The 27,094-nt window shown below is 39.9% G+C and overlaps 1 protein-coding gene across 1 annotated transcript in view; it reads left to right on the top strand.

The window, feature by feature from the left end:
- LOC133330089 (dynein beta chain, ciliary) overlaps positions 1 to 24,810 on the top strand; it is a gene marked incomplete at its 3' end in the record, with an annotated part of 34,713 nt that extends 9,903 nt beyond the window's left edge. Inside the window, exons 3-21 of the mRNA XM_061538558.1 lie at positions 392 to 651; positions 721 to 1,060; positions 1,289 to 2,122; positions 2,187 to 2,299; positions 2,467 to 2,758; positions 2,825 to 2,978; positions 3,036 to 3,893; positions 6,132 to 6,403; positions 6,463 to 6,639; positions 6,699 to 6,908; positions 6,967 to 7,131; positions 8,299 to 10,731; positions 12,402 to 14,074; positions 14,143 to 14,362; positions 17,146 to 19,184; positions 21,361 to 21,499; positions 21,554 to 21,720; positions 21,782 to 24,547; positions 24,616 to 24,810. Of these exons, the coding sequence (XP_061394542.1) occupies positions 392 to 651; positions 721 to 1,060; positions 1,289 to 2,122; positions 2,187 to 2,299; positions 2,467 to 2,758; positions 2,825 to 2,978; positions 3,036 to 3,893; positions 6,132 to 6,403; positions 6,463 to 6,639; positions 6,699 to 6,908; positions 6,967 to 7,131; positions 8,299 to 10,731; positions 12,402 to 14,074; positions 14,143 to 14,362; positions 17,146 to 19,184; positions 21,361 to 21,499; positions 21,554 to 21,720; positions 21,782 to 24,547; positions 24,616 to 24,810 (13,307 nt within the window). The remainder of the gene's footprint in view (positions 1 to 391; positions 652 to 720; positions 1,061 to 1,288; positions 2,123 to 2,186; positions 2,300 to 2,466; positions 2,759 to 2,824; positions 2,979 to 3,035; positions 3,894 to 6,131; positions 6,404 to 6,462; positions 6,640 to 6,698; positions 6,909 to 6,966; positions 7,132 to 8,298; positions 10,732 to 12,401; positions 14,075 to 14,142; positions 14,363 to 17,145; positions 19,185 to 21,360; positions 21,500 to 21,553; positions 21,721 to 21,781; positions 24,548 to 24,615) is intronic.
- Between the last annotated feature and the right edge of the window lie 2,284 nt (positions 24,811 to 27,094).

The raw sequence follows: 27,094 nt of genomic DNA, 5'->3' as shown, positions 1-27,094 counted from the left end.
CGTCTTTGGGCCAAATAAGTGACATGTGCCAAATTTCATCCAAATCGGATCATAAATGCGACCTGTACTTTGTTCACGAAAATACATTGCGGACCGAGGGACGGACGGACGAACGGACGGACAGACAGACATGCGTAAACCGACTTAAAAAGTGATTCTATGCATATTCTCAAAAGGAACCATGTGTCTATCTCGTTTCCTTTTGCCTGTTACAAACATATGCAAAAAGACATAATACCCTGCACCACAGTGTGGTGAAGGGTATAAATACCCGCTGCCCATATTTTGGGAAATATACCACAATGTGTGATGCGTACTTTTAGGCGCAGTTCAGCAAAATATGTATTAACAAGAAATTACATATGTTTTTTTCTGTCTGTTCTGTTTTCAGTCTCTAATGATTGGTGATTTATTGCCAAATGTTCTAGAAAATCTTTCGGTGATTTGTGATGATGTTATCTCTCCGCTGCTCAATAATCCGGTTAATCAAAATGGCTGGACTTCGGTAATTGTAAATGATATGAAAACAGAATCGCAAAATCTACGCAATGGCATTGCCCAAATGAAAGGTTTAGTAATAAATCGTACCATACTACCGCTGCCGATATGCATTGATGAGGTTATGGCCAATGCTCCGGCCATTGCAAGAGGGTAGGAGGATAATAATTTTCGACGGAATTTAATTTGTATGACTTGTTCTTCTTTTCCTCTTAAAATTAGTGACCTAAGCAAAGTAAATCACATGATGAAGAACTCTCTAGAATTTATGGTAGCCAAATGGTTGGACTCTGTGGAAGATTTGGTACACGTTAAGTCCCGCGATAAAATATTTTCCAAAGAGGCATTCCCTAGGCCGGAACATTTAATAACCTTTTGGGATTCACGTCTGGAAAATTTGGAGAACTTAGCAGATCAATTGGGAGAGAAGCGAATTAAAACTATTGGATTTGTATTGGAAAAAATACGATCGGTCTTTGAGAGTAGTTATCGTCGTATTGTCGAATTGGTAATGGAGGCATTGACTGAGGCAAGGGATATTACCAAATATTTAACGCCGTTGGTAAGTAGGAATCCCTTTACACATTTCCATTATTCGAACAATCAAATTTATATATTCCTTGGTCCAAAAAACATTCGCATGACTTATTTACATTTATCAGTTTATTCTACTACCTTTTATCGCACTTTAAATTTGCTCTGCCATTGTGGCGTATACGTAGCGACACCACTTATACGCCTCAAGGAACTTCACTACTAAAAAAACCCTAAAATATTTTCTATTTCCCAGCGAAAAATGGTCGAAAAATTCGAAACAGCCGATTTAGATGAAAATCGCAGCAGCATACGCCCTCTCCTACTGACCGTCGGCCTCGTTTGGGGCCACTCAAAATATTTCCACACCCTCGACAATATGGTTTTGCTGTTTCAACTTTTACACAACACCCTAATTGATTGTGCCATGCGTACCATAGAAGCCGATTCCATATTTCAAGGTGATGTTGACGAGGCCTTCAAACGGGTTCAAAATAACATTGGCCACTTGGAGTATTATCGTACGACCTACAATGAAACCCGAAGTTCTTTGAAAAAATTTAAAGTTGGTACAGAATTCAATTCACAAGATTGGACATGGCATCCGGAAGAGATTTTCGGCCGATTTGACAAATTCATTGAACGTCTTCGGGTACTGCAGGAACTTTTTGAAACAGGGCGGGATTTTGTGAAATTGGAAAAGGTCGTTGTGGGTGGTTTGAAGGGTGGTCAGATAACCCATGATATAGAGAAAATCCTCGAAGAATATAATGGTTATTATCGTGAATGGTCGAATATACAATATAATCCATTGGATCCGGATGCGGTAAATTCCACCTTTGAAGAGGATAGGAAAATGTTTAAAGAGAAAACCGACGTGTTGGAACGAAAATTGGCATTTCAATTTCAAAAGGCTTTGGAAGATTCACATGATCTTATGTTGTGTGGTTCGCTGTTGTTGCGGCCTATTATTAAGGCCCATTTGGATCCATTTATGCATATTTTGGTCGATGATTTTTTAGAGGAAATTCAGGCGGTTAAGGTGGATTTTAACACTTTTGAGAAGATCTATAAGGAGAAGGGGGTTTATGTAAGTCCACATCTGGAAAATATATATTTGATAACAATGATTCGGATCTACCCACACATTTCAGGCTCTACCCACCGATCATTGTTTTCCACCAATTTCCGGAGCCGTTTCGTATTTGAATAAAGTGGAACATCGGATTGTTTGGATGCGTACGGATTACGAACTTTATGATTATCCGTAAGTATTAAATAGGGCGTGGATTTTTTAAAAATATTTTTAAGAGGTCACTCATAGGCGTGGGGTTTTAAAAAAAAATCTAAGCTATTTTTCTGAAACCTTGGTCGGTACACCCTTATATATCATTATAGGAAATTACTGTTCATAATAACAATTTTTCTTTGTAGGTTATGGGAGGATGAACATGGTCGACATACAATGGCATTGTATGAACAAATGATTGGTGAGATAGGTCAATTGCGACAAACCATATTGGAATATTGGACCGTCGAAGCAAAGAAGCATATACGAGAAGGCATGGAACTACCATTGCTGACCAAAGATGAAGATGGCATTTTAACGGTAAATTTCAATACCAATTTAAAAAATGCCCTTAAGGATACCAAATATATGCTGCTCATGAATTGTGAGGTCCATGACGAGATTAAGGAATACTTTGACAAAGAGGAGCAATTTTGGGTAGGTCAAGGGGGTATTATTAAATAACAACAACATTCCATATCATGTATCGATTTTTTTTCCTAGGAGGCTCGCATTAAACTGCAACGAATTGCCGAATGGTATAACGACATTAATGTTCGAGCCAAGCCCAGTGAAAAGGCTCTCATTCAAGCGGAATTAATGCTCTATGAATTATTTATGCAACCCCTTATCGATAGGGTTGCCTGGAATAATTTTGGTAAACTCCGCTATGCCTTGCGATTGGATTTGACTTCAAACTAACTTCCCTTTTCAGATCAAAATTTCATTGTGGAGGTGTTTACAAAAATCGAATATCTACACAAACGTTTGGTTCAATGCCAGGCAAATGTGACGGCCATTAAGGCCAGCATCAATTCTTGGGGCAAAAAACCCCTTTACATACGCAAAAACAATAATCCCAAGGCTTTGCTGGAAACCGAGCCACGCATGGAAATCTTAGCCTTTAGGGTGATACAAGCTAATGACACTGCTCTACTCATCGACCGGTTGATGTATGAAAATGCAAAACTATTCTTTGACATACCAAGGCGTTTTGAAATTGCCGGCGATGAAGAAGGTGAGGAGGAGGGAGAGGACAACGAAGCCATGGCAGCTGAGGAAAAACCCTCAAAGAAAGAACAGACAAAAACCGCAAAGCAACCAGCGGCAAACAAACCAAACAAAAAACGTCTTACACAACCACAAAAATTGACGGAATTCGCCGAAGAAGATGGCGAAGAGGAGGAAGAAGGAGAAGATATCATAACAGCCTATCATCGCTTTGAACTACTGCAATCGGTTAGCGATGAGGAACGTGAACTATTTCGTGAATATGAAAAGTATGTCGACGAGGAGATTGCCAAAGAACTGTTGGATGCTGTTATAACCAGCATCACTTATTTACGCATGGAAATTGAAAATCGTTATGAACACGATGCTCCTGTCTTTGAGATTTTAATGGAATTGCAAGAGCCGCATGTCTGTTATTTTCCCGATTTGCATCCAGCATCGAAAGTCGGTTTTACATTTCACATGGAAACGCTGTTGGAGGATATGTATCATATGATGGAAATATTGCCTAGATGTGCCCAAGATCCACCAGAGTTGGGTGTGGAACCGAGAGATTTTGGGGGTACATTAGATTTATGATTTTTGTTTTTTTTTTTAATTAGACCAATATATTTACTTATGCTAATTATTGGGTCTTCCTCTATTGCCGCCCTGCTTAGGTTGTTACCTATGTATAATTATATGATTTGGGTGTTCGACAGACCAATCTAGTCTTTTGGCACTTCCTCGAATTACACAAGCGCCATGGAGATAAATTCGCTCTTATTGTACAATTTTAGTTTTTCACCTTCTTAGGAATAAAAAGGGCGCAGACATTCTCACTGATAACCACTATGATCAATTGCGAGGTAGAGTTATAAGCAATGTCACACAATGTCAAAGTTCATAAATTCTCTTGATTATGGTAACCATAGGTGCATTAAATGTAGCTTGCCGACCTTGTCCTCTTTGTACAAGGTGACGTGGTGAAACCGAAGCTTCCAAAATAAACTTCTCTATGCTTCGGTATAGGTCCCTGCGACCATTTCTTCGAAACCGAAAATTTGACTTTCGCCTCTTTCTTGGCATGGGTCTTTGTCGAGGTAATCTATTTGGAGATTTGGTTACCAGAGTTGCTCTCTCCGCAGAAGCCCACTCTCCTGGCGAGCACTTCCTTGGCTTATAACAACTTGAAGGGTTGGGGACTTGTTTCGTTGTGTAATGTCCGCTTTTCGGGGGGTTTTCTTACGAGTTCTGCTTTTTGCTTGCCTCCTTCCGCAATGATGTAAAGAATTTATCATTATTCAGATACCCCCCCAAAGGTCCTGATTGATCAGAAAACCCTGTCATCATTTTCCGAGTGGCACTCAGGGTACTCAAAGTTGTCTCCTCCGTAGAAGTATTAACTAGAGCCACCATGTGGCATCGGAATGCTTTCGATCCAGAAGTTCCTTACAAAATCCCAATAAATTTGAAGTTCCCTTGATCTAAAGGAGTCCCTGTCGAATTACTCGATAAAGTGGTTATTTTTTGAGACTTCCTTAGTATTGACACGGTTTTTGAGCACTTCCGAATGCATTTGAGGAACCGGTTTCCGAAGGCTTCCTTAGCATCCGCTTCAATGACTTTGGAAGTATCGATTTACCACTGACCGTCATGGATGTGGGGCTTCCGCCGAGATTGATATCCTCTCACATCTCATTTGATGGTGCTCCTGCACTTAAATCACGATCGAAACATTCTGTTGTGCTGACGCATAGAAGGATATTCAGCTCCTCATGTAAGTGGTCTTTTGGAGTTATGAACCTTGTTCCTACTCCTGACCTTTTTGCAAACAGACCCGATGTACGACCCGGAGGTATATAGCGAGCGGCTGCAGCTGTGATCATGACCCGGAAATTCCTTTGTGCCACCCGAGCATCAGAAGTATTGGACAGTTTACTGAAACGACAATTGGTGAAATTTCTTGCCAATTGGTTTTCCCATGGTCTATTGATGGATATGATAATATGGAGGTGATCTGACACAAATAAGATCACGGGTCATTCGTCAGACCTGGGAACACGATGGATATGTCCAGCGCCATTCCCCTCTGGTCATTGCCTAGGACTGCAATAATTCATGATGAGCACTGAAGTCCCCTAGCACCAGATGCGATGCAGATTATTATTGTAGATATTGCGGGAGACTCACGTAATCTGAAGGTGACGATTTGTAATTAGGGTCTGCATTGTAATTCCTTCCACATTTCTCCTGTAGCCGGCTTATACCGGAATCACTCCTAAAATCCGCATCCGTTACATCTCACAGATATAGACCTATGGTGGATGCTGTTGTGACAAACGGAACCATGAATTTTCTCAATCCCGGCAGGGACCAAGGTAATCTGGAGCAAACATTCCGGGTAATTTAGCTCCCATGCTGAAAAATTCCCGAACATGTATTTGTTGGGTTGACAGCCTTTGGTTGAAGGTTTCATTCGGTACATAGAACCGACCGTCGTGGGATTGTGGTCGGGTCCGGTGATGTGGCCCAGTCTAGTGGTCGGGATACCCTCTTGGGTGAGACGGAAGAAACTGCATTTCTTTATTAGATTGAATATGTTACTCCAAGGTTACGTTTATGTCATTGCGCGTAATGGGGTTGGGAGAACAGTCCATTGATGCATCAGTTATGGTCACTGTCGTTGAGAAGGTTAAATTTGTCGAATCACACAACTTCAGTCGAAATTATGCCTCTACGTTTTTAGGTGGTAATGGATGTGGATTTATCGGTTTCCAACTTTTAATAAACCATATATTTATTTACCGTTCCCCTATAGATGAAATCGCCGATAAAGTCGAAATTCACAAACATCGTACCGACATTTTGACCAAAGTAAAATTTGGTCTTCAATCTATACGGCAACATTGTAAAACATTCATGGAATTTTCCTATCTATGGTTGTGGGATAAGCAGCAATATCTAGCTGAGGTTAAGAAATATGGAAGGCCACTAACACCCAGCGAAAGAGATGATGAGCTAGAAGGTGTAGGCGAAGTCAAACCACTGAAAGATGAAAATAATCCACCACTGAGTGTATACAAGGAACAGGTTGATGTACTTTGAACTAAACTATATTTTCCTAATAACGTTTATTTGGATGTTCTTAGTTGGACAAATTCATTGCCCTGGAGGCACAAATCCAGAAATGGGATACCTTTCAAGATTTCAACATTTGGTTGCGTCTCAATAAAAAAGGTTTTCGGGCCGGGGTACTGAATCAAGTGGGCAAATGGATAAGTCTTTTTAAAATGGATCTCATTAATCGTGTGAGGAATTCATTGATGGTAAGGCGTTTATATACATTTCCAAGAAAAATTATCATACAAATATGTAAAATTTTCAGGAATTATCCAACTTCGTTGATGATGCAAATGTGGCCCTGAAAATGGAACTGAATAAAGATGATTTTGATGGCTTGATACAAATTATGTCGGTATTGAATACCATTAATGAAAAACAATTTATATATGACAATATGTTTGAATCGCTAAAAGAAATTGTCGATTTATTGAAGACCTATAATTATGAATTCAAAGATTCGGAACTTTTAATGGTATGCTAGAGAAAAATTTTAGTTGATTTTTTATTATTAAAAAATTATATTTTTGTAGATGACTGAACTTCCTGAAAAATGGCTTAAGGTGAAAAAACTATCCGCAACAGTTAAACAAGCTATTGCTCCCATACAATCGTATCAGGTGGATTTGATTGAAAAGCGTATTTTACTCTGCAACAATTTATCGACGAATTATCGCAAGAAATTCCTTAAGAAGAAGGTAAGTGTGAAAAAATATTCTTTAAAAATCCACGCCTTTGTGGGCCCTTGAAAAAATATTCCTTTAAAAATCCACACCTTTGTGGGTCCTTGAAAAAATATTCCTTTAAAAATCCACACCTTTGTGGGTCCTTGAAAAAATATTCCTTTAAAATCCACGCCTTTGTGGGCCCTTGAAAAAATATTCCTTTCAAAATCCACGCCTACTGTGGCCCTTGAAAAAAAATCCTTTCAAAATCCACGCCTTCAGTGGCCTTTGAAAAAATATTCCTTTCAAAATCCACGCCTTTGTGGGCCCTTGAAAAAATATTCCTTCAAAAATCAACGCCTTTGTGGGCCCTTAAAAAAATATTCCTTTAAAAATCCACGCCTTTGTGGGCCCTTGAAAAAAATATTCCTTTAAAAATCCACGCCTATAGTAGACCCTGAAAAAAATATTCTTTTAAAAAATCCACGCCTGTGGTGGACCTTTGAAAAAATTTTCTTTAAAAAATCCACACCTGTGGTGGACCCTTGAAAAACCATTCTTTAAAAAATCCACGCCTGTGGTGGACCCTTGAAAAAATATTCTTTAAAAAATCCACGCCTGTGGTAGACCCTTGAAAAAATATTCTTTAAAAAATCCACGCCTGTGGTAGACCCTTGAAAAAATATTCTTTAAAAAATCCACGCCTGTTATAACCCCTGAAAAAATATTCTTTAAAAAATCCACGCCTGTGGTAGACCCTTGAAAAAATATTCTTAAAAAATCCACGCATATAGGAGACCCTGAAAAAAAATATTTTTTTAAATCCACGCCTGTGGTGAACCCTTGAAAAAATATTCTTAAAAAAATCCACGCCTGTGGTGGACCCTTAAAAAAATATTCTTAAAAAAATCCACGCCTGTGGTGAACCCTTGAAAAAAATATTCTTAAAAAAAATCCACACCTGTGGTGAACCCTTGAAAAAATATTCTTGAAAAAAATCCACGCCTGTGGTGAACCCTTGAAAAAATATTCTTAAAAAAATCCACGCCTGTGGTGAAACCTTGAAAAAATATTCTTGAAAAAATCCACGCCTGTGGTGAACCCTTGAAAAATATTCTTAAAAAAATCCGCGCCTGTGGTGAACCCTTGAAAAATAAAAAAATATCCTTGCCTGATAATTTTCCCTTTTCCATTTCACAGTTCTTCCATGTACCCTGTCGCAATGTCTACGAGTTGATCGACGAAGCTGATGTCGAAATTACCGAACTGGAAGAACGTCAGCAAGATCTTAACGGTTCGGCAGTACTTTTCGAATTGCAAGGCCCCGATTCAAGTAAAATTGAAAGATGTCGTCGTGATTTACAGCTAATGAAAGTTATGTGGGATTTTAACATCAGCATTGCCTCAACCATTGAAGATTGGAAGAAAACGCCATGGAAGAAAATCGATATCGAAGTTATGGATCAAGAATGTAAGAAATTTGGTAGAGAACTCCGCTCCCTGGATAAAGATATGCGCAATTGGGAACCATATTTGTATACTGAAAATTCGCTGAAGAACCTCATGACATCATTGAGAGCGGTGACAGAGTTACAAAATCCCGCCATTCGCGATCGCCATTGGATACAGCTGATGCAGACGACAGGAGTTAAATTTCGCATGGATGATTCCACGACCCTTAAAGATTTAATAGATCTTAATTTGCATGAGTACGAAGAGGAGGTGAAAAACATTGTGGATAAATCGGTTAAAGAAATGGCAATGGAGAAGGTATTGCGGGATATACACAACACCTGGGCCACTATGGAATTTCAAAATGAACCACATGATCGCACGGCCATTAAGCTGTTGAAGGCCAGTGAGGAGATGATAGAAACCCTTGAAGAGAATCAGGTGCAGCTGCAAAATATGGCCTCTTCGAAATTTGTGGGCTACTTCCAAACGGAGGTTAACAATTGGCAGCATAAGCTATCAAATGCGGATCAAATTATCGGCTCATGGTTTGAGGTACAAAGGAAGTGGGTATATCTCGAGAGTATTTTTATTGGTTCCGAGGATATACGTTCTCAATTGCCGGAGGATTCTAAACGTTTTGATTTCATTGATCGGGAATTTAAAACTTTATTGGCCACAATGAACGCCGATCGTAATGTGGTGCGGTCCACAAATCGTGCGGGTAGTAAACTTTATGATAATTTGGAACAGCTACTGAAACTTCTGCTGCTGTGTGAGAAGGCTTTGAATGACTATTTGGAAACAAAGCGTTTGGCTTATCCCCGATTTTACTTCGTATCCTCTGCCGATCTTTTGGATATCCTCTCGAATGGTAATAACCCCAAAATGGTGTGTAAACATTTGACAAAGTTATATGACTCCATGGGTTCGCTGACCCTTATACCCAATACGAAGTTGGCTCGTGGCATGGTGGCCAAGGAACATGAAGAGTATGTACCCTTCCTGGAGAATTGTGATTGTAGTGGTAAAGTTGAGGTATGGCTTAATCGTGTCACGGATAAAATGCGTGACACTCTGCGGGATCAATTTCGACGAGCTGTTATTTCGTATGAAGAGAAACCCCGACATCAATGGATATTCGATTGGCCTGCCCAACCGGCATTGGTGACCACGCAGATATGGTGGACCACTGAGACCAATGATGCCTTTGCCAAGGTCCAGCAGCGTTATGAAAATGCTCTCAAGGATTACAATAAGAAGCAGGTGATGCAGTTGAATCATCTCATCAATCTCCTGCTGGGAGATCTTACAGCTGCTGATCGTCAAAAAATCTGCACCATTTGTACCATTGATGTCCATAGTCGGGATGTGGTGGCGAAAATTATTGCCGCCAAGGTTGAGGTGGTCACTGCCTTTCAATGGCAATCCCAGTTGCGGCATCGTTGGGATACGAAGTTTGATGATTGCTTCGCCAATATTTGTGATGCCCAGTTTCAATATGACTATGAGTATCTGGGCAATACACCCCGTCTTGTCATAACACCCCTCACCGATCGCTGTTACATTACCCTCACCCAATCTTTGCATCTCATTATGGGTGGAGCCCCTGCAGGACCGGCTGGTACTGGAAAAACTGAAACTACCAAAGATCTGGGTCGTGCCCTCGGCATGATGGTTTACGTTTTCAATTGTTCCGAACAAATGGATTACAAATCCATTGGTGATATACACAAAGGCCTAGCCCAAACTGGTGCCTGGGGTTGTTTCGATGAATTCAATCGCATTTCCGTCGAAGTCCTATCCGTCGTCGCTGTCCAAGTGAAATGCATTCAGGACGCCATTAAGGCAAAAAAATTAATGTTCAACTTCTTGGGTGAAATTATTGTTCTACGTGCCACCGTGGGTATGTTCATCACCATGAACCCCGGCTATGCTGGACGTGCTGAACTGCCCGAAAACTTAAAAGCTTTATATCGACCTTGTGCCATGGTGGTGCCTGACTTTGCCTTAATCAGTGAAATTATGTTGGTGGCTGAAGGTTTCCAGGAGGCACGTTTGCTGGCTCGCAAATTCATTGCCCTGTACGAGCTGTGCCGAGAACTGTTATCCAAACAGGACCATTACGATTGGGGTTTGCGTGCCATCAAATCTGTCTTGGTTGTTGCCGGTGCCCTGAGGGTATGTATGTAAATTATTGCAGAGACACAGAGAGAGACCGAATACTGAGTTGTGGCAGAAGACAATATGAACTAAATCCTTTATCAACAAACACCCACTAAATCAACACATGCATACACAGACAAACACACACACATGTATATCTTGCGTTTTCCTTTGTTGTCCCTTTACATCTGTGTGTGTGTGCGGCCTTGCAGCACAATGACCAAGCAGAATGTTCAGCTTAGACTCTTAACTCTATGGCGAACATAACGCCGCCACTGTAAGTCTTATCGGAAACACGTTTAACGATTTGAACCAAAAACAGTTGTTTAAATGCTCCGCACATACAGACATTAAACGCACGCACACATATGTGTGACTTAATGATGCGAAAACAAGGGCCATAGGAATGCCTTATTTTCGAGGAGAACAAATGTTGAATGAGTTTTGTTGTTGTTTTTTTTTATTATTATTGAAAATTACAGATTTAATAGCTAAGGACAGATGGTTTTCTTTGGAATTTTAAAACTTTTCAATAAGGCATGCGAGAGCTATTACGTCTAAATAGGCGTCGATTTTTTTGAAGAATATTTTTTCATGGTCTACATTAGGCGTGGATTTTTCAAAGAATATGTTTTCATGGTCTACAATAGGCGTAGATTTTTTAAAGAATATTTTTTCAAGGGCCCACCACAGGCGTGGATTTTTTTAAAGAATATTTTTTCAAGGGCCCCCCACAGGCGTGGATTTTTTAAAGAATATTTTTTCAGGGACCCACCACAAGCATGTATTTTTTTAAAGAATATTTTGTCAAGGGCCCACCACAGGCGAGAATTTTTTTAAAGAATATTTTTTCAAGGGCCCACCACAGGCGTGGATTTTTTCAAGGGCCCACCACAGACGTGGATTTTTAAAGAATATTTTTTCAAGGCCCACCACAGGCGTGGATTTTTTTAAAGAATATTTTTTCAAGGGCCCACCACAGGCGTGGATTTTTTTAAAGAATATTTTTTCAAGGGCCCACCACAGGCGTCGATTTTAAAGAACATTTATGCAAAGGGCCCACCACAGGCGTGGATTTTTTTAAAGAATATTTTTTCAAGGGCCCACCACAGGCGTGGATTTTTTTGAAGAATATTTTTTCAACTTTTTTTAAGAATATTTTTTCAATTTTTTTTTTAAGAATATTTTTTCAATTTTTTTTAAGAACATCTTTTCAAGGGCCCACCACAGGCGTGGATTTTTTAAAGAATAATTTTTCAATATTTTTTTAAGAATATTTTTTCAATATATTTTTTTTAAGAATATCTTTTCAAGGGCCCACCACAGGCGTGGATTTTTTTAAAGAATATTTTTTCAAGGGCCCACCACAGGCGTGGATTTTTTTAAATATAATATTTTTTCAAGGGCCCACCACAGGCGTGGATTTTTTTTAAATATAATATTTTTTCAAGGGCCCACCACAGGCGTGGAATTTTTTAAAGAATATTTTTTCAAGGGCCCATCACAGGCGTGAATTTTTTTAAAGTATATTTTTTCAAGGGGCCCATATCAATTTTCAAAACCTAGATCCATTCCTTCACCAAGTACCATTAAGTACTTCTCTCATCTTGGATTTATAATCGATCTTGAACCTTTTGTCAGCCTCCCCTGTAATTAAAATTTTCAAACTCCTTCTCAAATTACAGCGTGATGATCGCCATCGTCCCGAGGACCAAGTTCTGATGAGAGCCTTGCGTGATTTTAATATACCGAAAATTGTCACCGACGATCTGCCAGTCTTCATGGGTCTAATTGGTGATCTCTTCCCCGCATTGGATGTACCACGTAAACGAAATTTGGAATTTGAGGCTGTCATCAAAAAATCCGCCATAGACCTTAAACTACAACCCGATGATGGTTTCGTTTTAAAAATTGTACAACTAGAAGAATTATTTGCTGTGCGGCATTCTGTGTTCGTAATAGGTTTTGCGGGTACGGGAAAATCGGAGGTGTGGAAGACATTGAATAAAACCTATGCCAATCAGAAACGGAAACCCCACTACAATGACATCAATCCCAAGGCGGTAACAAATGATGAACTGTTCGGAGTGGTAAATCAGGCTACACGCGAATGGAAAGATGGTTTATTTTCGATAACCATGCGTGATCAGGCAAATTTGGGTGGAACGGGACCGAAGTGGATTGTACTGGATGGTGATATAGATCCAATGTGGATTGAAAGTTTAAATACCGTTATGGATGATAATAAGGTGCTGACATTGGCCAGTAATGAACGTATCGCTTTAACGAAGGAAATGAGGTTGCTGTTCGAAATTGCCAATTTGAAATCGGCTACACCAGCCACGGTTTCGAGAGCGGGGATTTTATATATTAATCCACAAGATTTGGGATGGACACCGTTCATATTGTCCTGGTTAAATACACGCACGAATGCCTCCGAAGTGTCCACTCTCAATGTGCTCTTTGATAAATATGTACCACCCATGTTGGATGCATTTCGGGTGAAATTTAAGAAAATCACACCCATTTCGGATATTGCCATGTTGCAAATGACATGCTTCCTACTGCAAAGTATGTTGACGCCTCAAAATGTCCCAGCGGATTGTCCCAAAGATTGGTATGAAATCTATTTTGTATTCTGTGTCATTTGGGGTTTTGGGTCCACCCTATTTCAAGATCAAATTATCGATTGGCGTAATGAATTCCATAAATGGTTTACAAATGAATTTAAAACAGTGAAATTCCCCGAAGCTGGCACCATATTTTCCTATTACGTTGATCACAACACTAAGAAATTCCGACCATGGACAGATTTGGTGCCAAGTTTTGAATTGGATCCCGATGTACCGTTGCAGGCGAATTTGGTACACACCTCCGAGACAACGCGTCTGCGTTACTTCATGGATGTTCTTATTGAGGATAATTATCCGATTATGTTAATAGGGGCACCGGGTTCGGGTAAAACCATTATTATGAATTCAAAATTGAATTCATTGCCAACGGAAAAATATGCAGTCACCAATGTGCCCTTTAATTTTTACACCACCTCGGAAATGTTGCAGAGGATATTGGAGAAACCTTTGGAGAAGAAAGCTGGTCGTAACTATGGTCCACAGGGTAATAAACGAATGCTGTATTTTGTGGATGATATGAATATGCCCGAGGTGGATAAATATGGCACAGTGCAACCGCATACATTGATTCGCCAATTTATGGATTATCGCCATTGGTATGACCGTGTCAAGATGACACTGCGTGATATACACAATTGTCAATTTTTATCGTGTATGAACCCCTCGGCGGGATCATTTACCATTAATCCAAGGTTGCAAAGGCATTTTTGCTCCTTTGCTGTGAAGTAAGTTAGGAATTATTGACCTGCAGTCTCTAGAAATCCGTAATTTTTATTTTTCTTTCTCTTTCCAGTCAGCCCAGTTCGGATGCTCTCTTTCATATTCTCAATTCGATTTTGTCCCAACACTTAGCAAATCCAATTCATAAGTTTGACAAATCTGTTATCAATCTATCCGAACCTCTGGTCCAAACTGCCATTAATTTGCATCAGAAAATTGCTGCTACATTTTTACCCACAGCTGTGAAATTCCATTACAATTTTAATTTGAGGGATATTTCGAATATTTTTACCGTAAGCTTTTTAAATATTTTTCTAAGGGACTATTTTCTAGGTGTGAGAGACTATTTTTAGGTATGTGTGGATTTTTCAACCACTATCCATACTTACTTACTTAGCTGGTTTGTTACAGAACGGATGTTCCATAAGCCGAGCTTAAAAAAGATTTCCAAGCGCGTCGATGTTGTGCGCAAATCCACCAATTTGGAAGTCCACGTTCCACGATGTTGTTTTCTACTTGGTCTTTCCATCTAATTCGAGGCCTTTCCCTTCTACGGGAACCATCAGTAGGCTCGTTTTTATATGCCATTTCAGGTGGGGCATCCTCATTTATCCGCACAACATGGCCTAGCCACCGTAGTCGCTGCAGCTCAATACGACTGACTATGTCGATGTCCGCGTATAAATTGTAAAGCTCGTAGTTCATTCGACGCCGATATTCACCGTCGACGCAGATCGGCCCGTATATCTTTCGGAGAATTTTTCTTTCAAACACCCCAAGAGCTGCCTCATCTGCTTGCGCAAGTACCCATGCCTCAGATCCATTAAATAGCACGGGTCTGGTCTGGCGGTACGTGGCCTTGTTTCTAAACTGCTTACTTAGACCATAGTAGCACCTGTTAGCCATCAGAATCCTTTTCCGAATTTCAAAACTGATGTCGGTATGGCGGTACCAAGGTATATAAAATCCTTAACTACCTCCACAGTTGGTTCGAGTCTACTGGACGTCTTGCGCGTTGATACCATCAGCTTGGCCTTCTCGCCTTTTACTGCCAGGCCCACTTTGGACGACTTCTTATCAACTTGTTCAAAGGTGGCTGTTACCGCTCGCAATATTCGACATTATATCGATGACATCGGCGTAGGCGAGTAACATGAGTTGTTTGGTGTACAGAGTGCCATTTCTGTTCACCTGAACCATTTCTATTCACCTGTGCCTCTCTTATGACCTTTTTCAGCAGGATGTTAAAAAGATCACACGACAAACTTTCACCTTGTCTGAATCGTCGTTCGGTATTGAAGGGCTCCGATAGGTCCTTTCCTATTTTAACTGCTGACACAGTACCAGTTAAAGTTATCCTGCATATCCGTAGTTTTGCCGTATTTTGCAGGAATGCCGAACGCAGAAATGGCTTTAAACACCTCTGAACGGATAGGGATGTCAAATGCGGCGTTAGAGTCGAGGAATAGGTGGAACGAGTCCATGCGTTTTTGGTGGGGCTTTTCCAAGATTTGGCGCAGAGTGAAAATCTGGTCAATGGTGGATTTGCCAGGTCTGAAGCCGCATTCGTATGGTCCAATAATGTCATTGACCATTGGCCTCAATGTTCACACAGCACACTGGATAGCACTTTATATGCGATGCGATAGTTGGCACATATCGTCTGATCTCCTCTTTTGTGCACGGGACACAGGATGCTGATGTTCCAATCATTGGCCATGTATTAATTTAGCCAAATTGTACTAATCAGCTGGTGCATGCTCCTGATCAGCATCTGACCACCAGTCTTGAATAGTTTGGCTGGTAACCCATCGGCACCTGCAGCTTTATTGTTCATCAGCCGATTAATTGCATTTGTGACCTCATCTTGGCTAGGTGGTATACGCGCTATACCATCATTTCTTATTGGTTTTGGCGTATCTTCTTCACCGCCACTATTTGATACCAGAAGCTTTTCAAAATGCTCCTTCCAGATCCTCAACACGCTGTCTGTATCTGTCACCAGGATTCCTCCTTCTTCTCTGAAGGAGAATGTGCATGCACCAAAACCTTCGGTTTGATGTTGTACTCGCTGGTGAAATTTCCGGACTTCATTCTGACTCCTGTATATCCCGATTTGCTCATTTTTTTGTTCTTTCTTCTTTTTTCTGAAAATACGTTTCTCCTCTCTCCTTTTCTCCCGATAATTCTCCATCACATTACGTGTTGCTACTGTCTGCAGGGTTGCCCTATACGCTGCGTTTTTCTCATCAGTAGCATTACGACACTCCTGATAGTACCATGGTTTTCTTGATGGTGGTATTTGATACCGAAGTGTTGCTTTTGCTACGGTATGTAGGGAGTGGACAATTCTTTGCCATTGTGCTTCTATACCATTATCGCGACAAGAAGTGCTTTCGTCAAGCAGGTGGGTAAGTTGAGCGGAGCAGGCTTCTGTTATCTGTTGTGTTTGCAGCTTTTCGACGTCGAGTTTTCGTGTTGTGGTAGATCGCACCTTTGCTGCAACATTAAGACGAGTGCGAACCTTGGCTGCTACAAGGTAGTGGTCCAAATCGATATTCGCTAGCAGAATTTTAATGTCATGACCAGGGCAGCGGTCATATGATGTTTCTAGGCGCTCGTAAAATTTGTCTTTGGTCTGCTCATCATTGTCTTCGGTCGGAGGTTTTCTTTTTCTTTGCTTTTTCATAGTAGGAGGGGTTTTCCCCTTGTGGGCAACTAACCCGATGCCTCAAACCATTTTTTATAGTTCTTATGGGTGAACTCGCAGCACATATTCACTATTTCAACGGGAGATGAAAATAGTTACTCCAGGTGACACCGCGGGAGGTCAGTGTCCACAATTGAGATGAAAGAGGGACCAAGATAAGCCTGGACTTCGCCATGTTAAAGCCAATCAGAGCTGTTGTGGGTATCTATCATCCCCTACGCCATCCATAGGCGTGGATATATTTTAATTATTTTTCAATGCATACTTATAGGCGCGGTTATTTTTCTAACATTTTCAATGCAAATTTTTAGGCTTAAATTGTTTAATAATATTTATTTTATATGTTGTTGCCTATTTTCTTTTCAGGGTATGTTGTATGCCAACTTTGAAACCTGTCCAAATCCCAATATGCTTCTACGCCTATGGACCCATGAATGTAATCGGGTGTATGGCGATAAGCTGGTCGATAAAAACGACATTAACACATACAACAAATTAATTCTCGAAATGGTACGCAAGGGCATAGAAAGCTATAATGAGGATATTGTATTTGCCAAACCGCATATTTATTGTCATTTTGCTAAAGGCTTGGCAGATAGCAAATATATGCCCGTAGCCGATTGGGAAAGGCTACACAAGCTACTGGAAGAGGCTCAAGATCGTTATAATGATTTTGTTGGGGCCATGAATTTGGTACTCTTTGAAGATGCCATGGCTCACATTTGCCGGATATCTCGTATTATGGAATCGTCGAGAGGTTATGCTCTGCTTATAGGTGTTGGTGGATCGGGTAAACAGTCGTTAACGCGTTTAGCAGCATCTATCTCTTCGCTGGATGTCTTTCAAATACAGCTGACTAAGGATTATGGTATCAATGATTTGAAAGCGAATATTGCAACGCTTTATATGAAATGTGGTGTAAAGAATTCCGCCTCCTGCTTCCTAATGACTGATGCCGAAGTTGCCAGGGAACAATTTTTAGTGTTGATCAATGATCTGTTGGCCTCGGGAGATATTCATGAGCTTTTCCCCGATGATGAGGTGGAAAATATTATCAATGCTGTACGCAATGAAGTCAAGCAGTTGGGAATTATGGATAATCGGGAAAATTGTTGGAAACATTTTATCGAAAAGGTACGCAGTTCCCTGAAAGTCGTTCTGTGTTTCTCTCCCGTGGGTACAACACTGAGAATTCGAGCTCGAAATTTCCCTTCTCTGGTGAATTGTACCACAATTGATTGGTTCCATGAATGGCCTCAGGAAGCTCTTGAATCGGTGTCGTATCGGTTTCTACAAGAAATTGAAGTTCTACCCAAAGAGCTTGCCCCACCCGTATCACGTTTCATGGCCTATGTTCACAAGACCGTCAATGACATCTCGAAAGTGTATTTACTTAATGATAAGCGTTATAACTATACCACACCGAAAAGCTTTTTGGAACTCATCAGCCTCTATACTAAACTTCTCAGAGAAAAAGTGAAAGCCAATCAGGATCGTAGAATACGCCTTCAAAATGGCCTCATCAAATTGGCTAGTTGTTCCAAAGAAGTTGATGCCCTCCAGGAGGTCTTGAAAGTTCAAGAGGTGGAGTTGAAAATTAAAAATGAAGAGGCCGACAATTTGATTGTTGTGGTGAGTACCGAAAATGAAAAGGTTTCCAAAGAGAGAGCATTTGCCTCGAAGGAAGAGAAAAATGTGCGGCAGATTGAGGAGGATGTTACCGCCAAGGCCAAGTTATGTGAAGAAGATTTTCGTAAGGCACAACCAGCTTTGCTGGCTGCCCAAGAAGCTTTAAATACTCTAAACAAAAACAATCTCACGGAATTGAAATCTTTCGGCTCACCACCCGAGGCTGTGGTGAATGTATGCTCAGCGGTATTGGTCTTGTTTGCCCAAAAGGGTAAAATTCCCAAAGATCGCAGCTGGAAGGCATGTCGCCAGATTATGGGCAATGTTGATAAATTCCTTGACAATCTGGTTAATTATGACAAGAAACATATACACCCGGATATTATAAAGGCTCTACAGCCATATTTGGCTGATCCGGAATTTGATCCCGAGAAAATTCTGGCCAAGTCAAGTGCAGCTGCTGGTCTCTGTTCATGGGTGATAAACATCAATCGTTTCTATGATGTATATTTGGTGGTGGAGCCTAAGGAGAGAGCCTTAATGGAGGCGGAACAGGAATTGACAGATGCTCGAGATAAATTAACTGCTCTCAATAATCGTCTCAATGAATTGGAGGAGGAGTTAAATGTTCTGCAAATGAAATACGATGATGCCTTGGCGAAAAAACAAAAATGTCAGGATGAGGCTGACAAGACGGCATTCACCATTGATTTGGCTAATCGTTTAATTGGCGGATTGGCTTCGGAGAAAATTCGTTGGGCGGAATCGGTTAAGAAGTGAGTAAAGGTTAACCATACTAAAAAAAAATATTCACCAATGAATTAAAAAAAATCTCAAGGACTATTCCTAGGTGTGGATTTTTTTTAAAGAGTAAGTGTGGATTTTTTACTTTGACAAAAGAGTAAGGACATTTTTAAAGGTCCATTGATATGAAATTAGAGGAACTTAAATATGTGATATTTATCTAGATGTAAACCGGCTAACATCAATCCCTACACTTGTCATTCTACAACCTATGCTAAATTTTGTAAATCGATTTAAAGCAGGGATACCCTTCACCACTTTGTTTAGGTATATTCAAAAGATGCATGGTGGTGTGCATCATATTGCACGATGTCACATTTTTAAAGGTCCAAAACTTGATATGAAATTAGAGGAACTTAAATATTTTATCTTTTTAATTTTTTAAAAATTTAAACCGGCTAACATCAATGTGTGGCCCTACACTTTGTGTGCACACATTCTACAACCTATGCTAAATTTTGTAAATCGATTTAAAGCAAACTTGACACACACTATAAATAGGGATTTTGGTGCCCTATTTACATAAAATCAGACGAAAGTATACATGGAAGCTATACCTAAATCTGAACCGATTTTTATGAAACTTAGCACACGTCATTCTAAATTCCTTTCAATACGCTATGCCAATTTTGGTGCACTATTTACATAAAAATGGATAAAAATATATATGGGAGCTATATCTATAGTTTCGGATCTCGCCACTGATCCTCATCAGTTCCCTTAGTTTTTTGTTGGGATATTCTCCCCAGAAGCTATTAATAGCTTCTTTACAAAAAACCTTTCAAACCCAAATGTCTCTTGTGACAATTCGAAGTTCTTACGTTACCAGCTATATCTAAATCTGATCCGATTTTCACGAAACTTAGCACACATCATTCTACACTTAATTCAGTACGCTAGGTCAAATTTCGTGCAAATCGAAAGTTTTGTATGGATATTGGTGCATCATTTACATAAAATCGGACGAAAATATATATGGGAGCTATATCTAAATCCGAAGCGATTTTTATGAAACTTAGCACACTAATTCTACACTTAATTCAGTGCGCTAAGCCAAAAATTGGTTTAAATGGAAGGATATATAGGGATCTTGGGGATCCATTAACATAACATCGGACGAAGATATATATGGGAGCTATATCTAAATCTGAACCGATTTTGACGAAAGTTGGCACACATCATTCTGGAAATAATTCAGTACGCTATGTCAAATTTCGTCTAAATCGAAATAAATATAGCGACTTCGGTGCATCATTTACATAAAATCGGACGAAAATATATATGGGAGCTATACCTAAATCTGAACCGATTTTCACGAAACTTCGCATATATCAATCTGGACCTAATATATAACGCTATGCAATTTTTTGCCAATCGGTCTAAATTTGACTCTTTGGTGCACCATTTTCAAAAAATCGGACGAACCTATTTATGGGAGATATATCTAAATCTGATCCGATTTCATCGAAACTTCGCATACATTAATCTGGGCCTAATTTAGTACTCTGTGCAAAATTTCGTCTCAATCGGACCAATAATGGATGTATGGTGCTTTATTTACATAAAATCGGACGAAACTTTATATGGGAGCTATATCTAAATCGGAACCCATTTTCTCCCATTTCAATAGGGTTCGTCCTTAGGCCAAATAAGTGACATGTAGCAAATTTCATGAAAATCGGATCATAAATGCGACCTAAACTTTTCTCACAAAAATACCTGGACGGATTTACAGACGGACACGATTAAATCACCTCAGAATGTGATTCAATGCATTTTCTCAAAAGGAGCCGTGGGTCCATCTCGATTTATTTTTCCTATTACAAACATATGCACTAGGACATAATACCCTGTACCACAGTGTGGTGAAGGGTATAAAAAAATCGATTTAAAAAATCCTCCTATGAATAGTCTTTGAAAAAATATTTTTAGAAAATCCACGCCTACAAATAGTCCTCAAAAAATATTTTTAGAAAATCCACGCCTACGAATAGTCCTCAAAAAATATTTTTAGAAAATCCACGCCTACGAATAGTGCTCAAAAATATTTAAAAAATCCACGCCTTATAATAGCCCTTGTAAAATTATTTTTAAAAAATCCACGTATCAATAGTCCTTAACAAATATGTTTGTTAATTTTTCCTCTAGCCTCAAGACCAGCCACGAAACTTTGCCAGGGGATATCCTCCTGATAGCCTGCTTTATTTCCTATGTCGGCTGCTTTACTCGGGCCTATCGCACAGAATTGCAAACAAAAATGTGGCAACCAGCCTTCAAGGGCAGTGAGGTAATGTTTTGTAGATTCGGCATCAATTTGTTTTTATTACGGTTCCATTTTTAGCCCCGCATACCCTCCAGTGAAGATTCGGATCCATTTGAAATGATTTGTGATGATGCCCAAATTGCTGAGTGGAATAATCAAGGATTGCCCAGTGATCGCATGTCTGCCGAAAATGCGGCGATATTGGTGCATTCGGAGCGATATCCCTTGATGATTGATCCGCAATTGTGAGTTCAATCATTTTTAATTTTTTGGTGAATTTCAAAAAATTTTCTCCTCCGTTTTTAGGCAGGGCATCAAGTGGGTGAAAAATAAATATGCCAGCAATATTGTGGTGTTGCGCCTAACCCAAAGAGGATATTTGGATAAAATCGAACAGGCTGTGAGCAATGGCAATGTTTTGCTTTTGGAAAATATTGGAGAAAATATAGATGCAGTGTTAAATCCTCTGCTGGGTAGAATGCTAATCAAAAAGGGTACATGTCTGAAAATGGGTGATCGTGAAATCGATTATAATCCTAAGTTCCGCTTGATCTTACACACCAAATTGGCCAATCCACATTATAAACCCGAAATGCAGGCCCAAACAACGTTGATAAATTTCACGGTTACACGTGATGGGTTGGAAGATCAGCTATTGGCTGAGGTGGTAAAGGCGGAAAGACCTGATTTGGAGGTCCTCCGTTCACGTTTGACCCAACAGCAGAATCATTTTAAAATCACCCTGAAATTCTTGGAAGATGATTTGTTGCAAAGGCTCTCCTCGGCTGGGGAGAATGTTTTGGAAGATGTTTCATTGGTTATGAATTTGGAAAAGACCAAAAAGACGGCCGATGAAATTGAAATCAAAGTGGCGGAGGCAAAAATTACTGCAGTGCAAATCGATACGGCAAGAGAGGCATACCGTCCGGCATCGGAGAGGGCTTCGATTATTTATTTTATACTCAATGATTTATTTAAAATCAATCCCATTTATCAGTTTTCCTTAAAGGCTTTTACTGTGGTCTTCTCGAATGCCATTGCCAAAGCCCAGGTGTCGGAGAGACTGAAGGAGAGGGTGGAGAACCTTATTGACTCGATTACCTATTGTGCCTTTATGTATACCTCTAGAGGTTTGTTTGAAGCGGATAAATTGATTTTCCTTACCCAGCTGTGTATACAGATACTCATCAATGCTGGAGAGGTGGAACCGGCGGAATTGGATTTCCTTCTCAGATTCCCCTATATGGTCAACATCACCTCCAATTTGTCATTCCTTACCAACATGGGATGGGGTGGCATAAAGGCTTTGAGTAATTTGCCCGCCTTCAAAGGTCTGGAGAAAGACATGGAAACTTCACAGAAACGTTGGAAGACCTTCATCGATTCCGAGTGTCCGGAACGTGAAAAATTTCCCGGAGAATGGAAAACTAAATCAGCCATCCAGAGATTGTGTATTATGCGGTGCATACGTCCCGATCGCATGTCATATTCAATGAAAGTTTTTATCGAAGAAAAATTGGGCTCCAAATACATCGATGCCCGGTCCATGGAATTTTCGCGAACATTTGAAGAAAGCAGCCCAGAGACTCACATTTTCTTTGTCCTCTCACCGGGTGTAGATCCCCTCAAGGATGTTGAGAAATTGGGAAAGATTTTGGGCTTCCATTCGGATAATGAAAATTTCCATAGTGTTTCGCTGGGTCAGGGTCAAGAAATTGTGGCGGAGAATGCCATAGATACGGCTTCGAGGAAGGGTCACTGGGTGGTATTGCAGAATATACATTTGGTGGCACGATGGCTGCCTTCGCTGGAAAAGAAAATGGAAGCTTCGCTGCTGGACGTCCACGCGGATTACCGTTTGTTTCTGAGTGCCGAACCATCCCCTGACCCGGCCTATCATATTTTACCCCAAGGTATTTTGGAGTCTGCAATAAAAATAACGAATGAACCACCTACCGGGATGCAGGCCAACATACACAAAGCTTTGGACAATTTCAGTGATGAAACCTTGGAAATGTGTTCCAAGGAGACGGAATTCAAGGCCATACTCTTTTCCCTGTGCTATTTCCATGCCGTGGTGGCAGAGCGTCGCAAATTTGGCGCCCAAGGTTGGAATCGGGTGTATCCCTTTAATGTGGGAGATCTCACCATCTCCGTTTATGTTCTCTTCAATTATTTGGAGGCCAATAATCGGGTACCATGGGAGGATTTACGCTACCTCTTCGGGGAAATTATGTATGGAGGTCACATTACCGATGACAGAGATCGCAGGCTGTGTCGCACCTATTTAGAGGAATTTATGCAACCTGATTTAATTGATGGTGAACTGCAATTCTGTCCTGGCTTCCGTGCCCCTGGTATCCTAAAATATGCTGGGTATCACGACTACATAGATGAAAATCTTCCACCGGAAAGTCCCAATCTTTATGGTCTACATTTAAATGCTGAAATTGGTTTCCTTACCACAGTATCGGAACGTTTATTTAGGGTTGTATTCGAATTACAACCCCGTTTGGCTGGGGCCTCCGATGCCAGTGGTGGTGATGCCCTTTCACAAGATGATGTCGTCAAGGGTATGTTGGAGGATTTGATTGACAAAATTCCGCCACCTTTTAATATACCCGAACTAATGGCCCGTGTTGAAGATCGTAACCCCTATATATTGGTTGCATTTCAAGAATGTGAGCGAATGAATATCCTCATGGCTGAACTGAAAAGATCGCTGCATGAACTGGAATTGGGTCTAAAGGGAGAGTTGACCATCTCCTCAACCATGGAAAATCTGATGTCTTCCCTATTTATGGATCAGGTGCCGGAGTCATGGACAAAATTGGCCTATCCCAGTACATTGGGTCTCCAGTCATGGTTTGCTGATTTACAATTGCGACTGCGAGAACTGGAAACATGGGTTTCAGATTTCCGTCTACCCTCTTCGGTGTGGTTAGGCGGATTCTTTAATCCGCAAAGTTTTCTTACCGCTATTATGCAGCAGACGGCCCGAAAAAATGAATGGCCTCTGGATAGGATGTGTTTGAACACTGATGTTACCAAGAAGTTTAAGGATGAAATATCGTAAGTGGATTTTTTGGGAGAGGAAGTGGATATAAGAAATCTGTTTTAAATTTGTTTTCCAATTTCAGTTCCGCTCCTCGAGAAGGTGCCTATATTAATGGTCTCTTTATGGAGGGTGCCCGTTGGGATATGCAGTTAAATTCCATAGCCGATGCCTATCTGAAGGAATTATTCCCAGCCATGCCGGTTATATTTGTTAAGGCAGTGCAAAAGGACAAACAGGATACAAAGAATATTTATGAGTGTCCTGTTTATAAAATAAGGTAAGGAAACTATACCTCTTATACTTCGAGAGGCTAATACTTGAATCTAATTTTTGCGATTGGTTTTTATTGCAAGGACTTTTATAAGGCGTGGATTTTTTAAATAGACTTTTTCAAGGACTATCATAAGGCGTGGATTTTTTAAATAGACTTTTTCAAGGACTATCATAAGGCGTGGATTTTTAAATAGACTTTTTCAAGGACTATCATATGGCGTGGATTTTTTAAATAGACTTTTTCAAGGACTATCATAAGGCGTGGATTTTTTAAAAAGGCTATCATAAGCGGATTTTTTAGGTGGATTTTTAAATAGATTTTTCAAGGACTTAAATATTAAGGACTATCATAAGGCGTGGATTTTTTAAATAGACTTTTAAGACTATCATAAGGCGTGGATTTTTTAAATAGACTTTTTCAAGGACTATCATAAGGCGTGGATTTTTTCAAGGACCTACAATAAGGCGTGGATTTTTTAAAGAATATTTTTTCAAGGACCTATCATAAGGCGTGGATTTTTTAAATAGACTTTTTCAAGGACTATCATAAGGCGTGGATTTTTTAAATAGACTTTTTCAAGGACTATCATAAGGCGTGGATTTTTTAAATAGACTTTTTCAAGGACTATCATAAGGCGTGGATTTTTTAAATAGACTTTTTCAAGGACTATAGATAATGTAGACGCCTTTAATCTCTTTCTCGTTTATCTAAAAAACCAAACAATGGAATTACGCTTCTTTCTTCCTAGTTTACGTTTATTTTTTCTCTTTCCTCATTCTGCCTTAGCCGCCTATTCATACCACCAATCTAAAGTTTTGTCATCGCATTTCGGTTTCAGAGATTGTCAACAGTTCTTTAGTCCATCCAAATAGTGGGAAAGCTAGTCATTGGGATTGTTGTACACATTTCACATGAATGCTTTTCGAGAATGACAGGCATTCCTAGCCCCAGTATACATAGGGTTTTTTTTGTTTTGTTGGCTTTGTCTCTTTTTCTGTTGGTGTTTTGTTCTTACACGGCCTCGTTCGGCATGTTTGACAAAATCGACGTCAATGATGGTCTGTCTGTTCAAGTGCTACGTAAACGTGATGATGACGGTGATGGGGCTGGCGGTGGTGGTGTTGGTGGGTAGTTAAATTCGCAATTGATTGATTGATTGACTGACTGTCGTGACCAAATGAATGACACAAGACTGATGCTGGGTAAACCGGATGCCGTGAAAGTATTTAAGTTCTTCGGGTTTTTTTTAGGTTGAGTGGTCTGCCAAATAGCCATTGTTGTTCAATGGCAAGTGGAAATTACACAATTTGTCATAGTGGGAAGAAATAGAAATGGGGATGGGGAGGAGTGTGTTAAATTTGAAAATCGTTATATGTTCCTTCACTATAAATATTGTTCAAAGTGTTTTTATTGTTCGGCAAATTACATTCGGTTATGTTTTCAGGTTTTATTCTTTTATTCTTTGAAAGAACCTCACCACATTTCATCGCGCAATAACAATTTCAATTGAAACTACAAAAAATGATTGTTTGATATGATCGATTTGTTATGGTTCTGCTTCGATTGCTCCATCCAATTTCTTAAATAGACTTGTTCTCACAAAGAAATCAAAGTGATGGCTTGTTAGGAATAGGGATGACGTATAAGAACAATTGGAAAACGAATCTTTAAAAAATCCACGCCTCATATAGGCCTTGGAAAATGAATCCTTAAAAAATCCACGCCTCATATAGGCCTTGGAAAATGAATCCTTAAAAAATCCACGCCTCATATAGGCCTTCTTTGAAAAAATATTCTTTAAAAAATCCACGCCTTATGTAGGTCCTTGAAAAAATATTCTTTAAAAAATCCACGCCTTATTTTAGGTCAGTGAAAAAATATTCTTTAAAAAAAACCAAGCCATATATAGGACCCTGAAAAAATATCTTTAAAAAATCCACGCCTTATGTAGGTCCTTGAAAATATTCTTTAAAAAATCCACGCCTTATGTAGGTCCTTGAAAAAATATTCTTTAAAAAATCCACGCTGACGTTTTTCTTGTTCTTTCTTCTCTTTTCTGAAAATACGTTTCTCCTCTCTCCTTTTCTCCAGATAGTTCTCCATCACATTACGTGTTGTTACTGTCTGCAGGGTTGCCCTATACGCTGCGTCTTTCATATCAGTAGCATTACGACACTCCTGATCTACTATGGATTCTGATGGTGATCTTTGGTACCCAAGTGTTGCTTTTGCTGCAGTTTGTAGGAAGTGGGCAATTCTCTGCCATTGTGCTTCTATATTGTTATCG

The sequence above is a fragment of the Musca vetustissima genome, unplaced genomic scaffold, assembly GCF_032173495.1.
Source record: "Musca vetustissima isolate MV318-11 ecotype Yass unplaced genomic scaffold, APGP_CSIRO_Mvet_v1 utg193973, whole genome shotgun sequence".
Lineage (NCBI taxonomy): Eukaryota > Metazoa > Arthropoda > Insecta > Diptera > Muscidae > Musca > Musca vetustissima.
The sequence above is the reverse complement of the archived record's forward strand: the minus strand, read 5'-3'. Positions and strand labels throughout refer to the sequence as shown.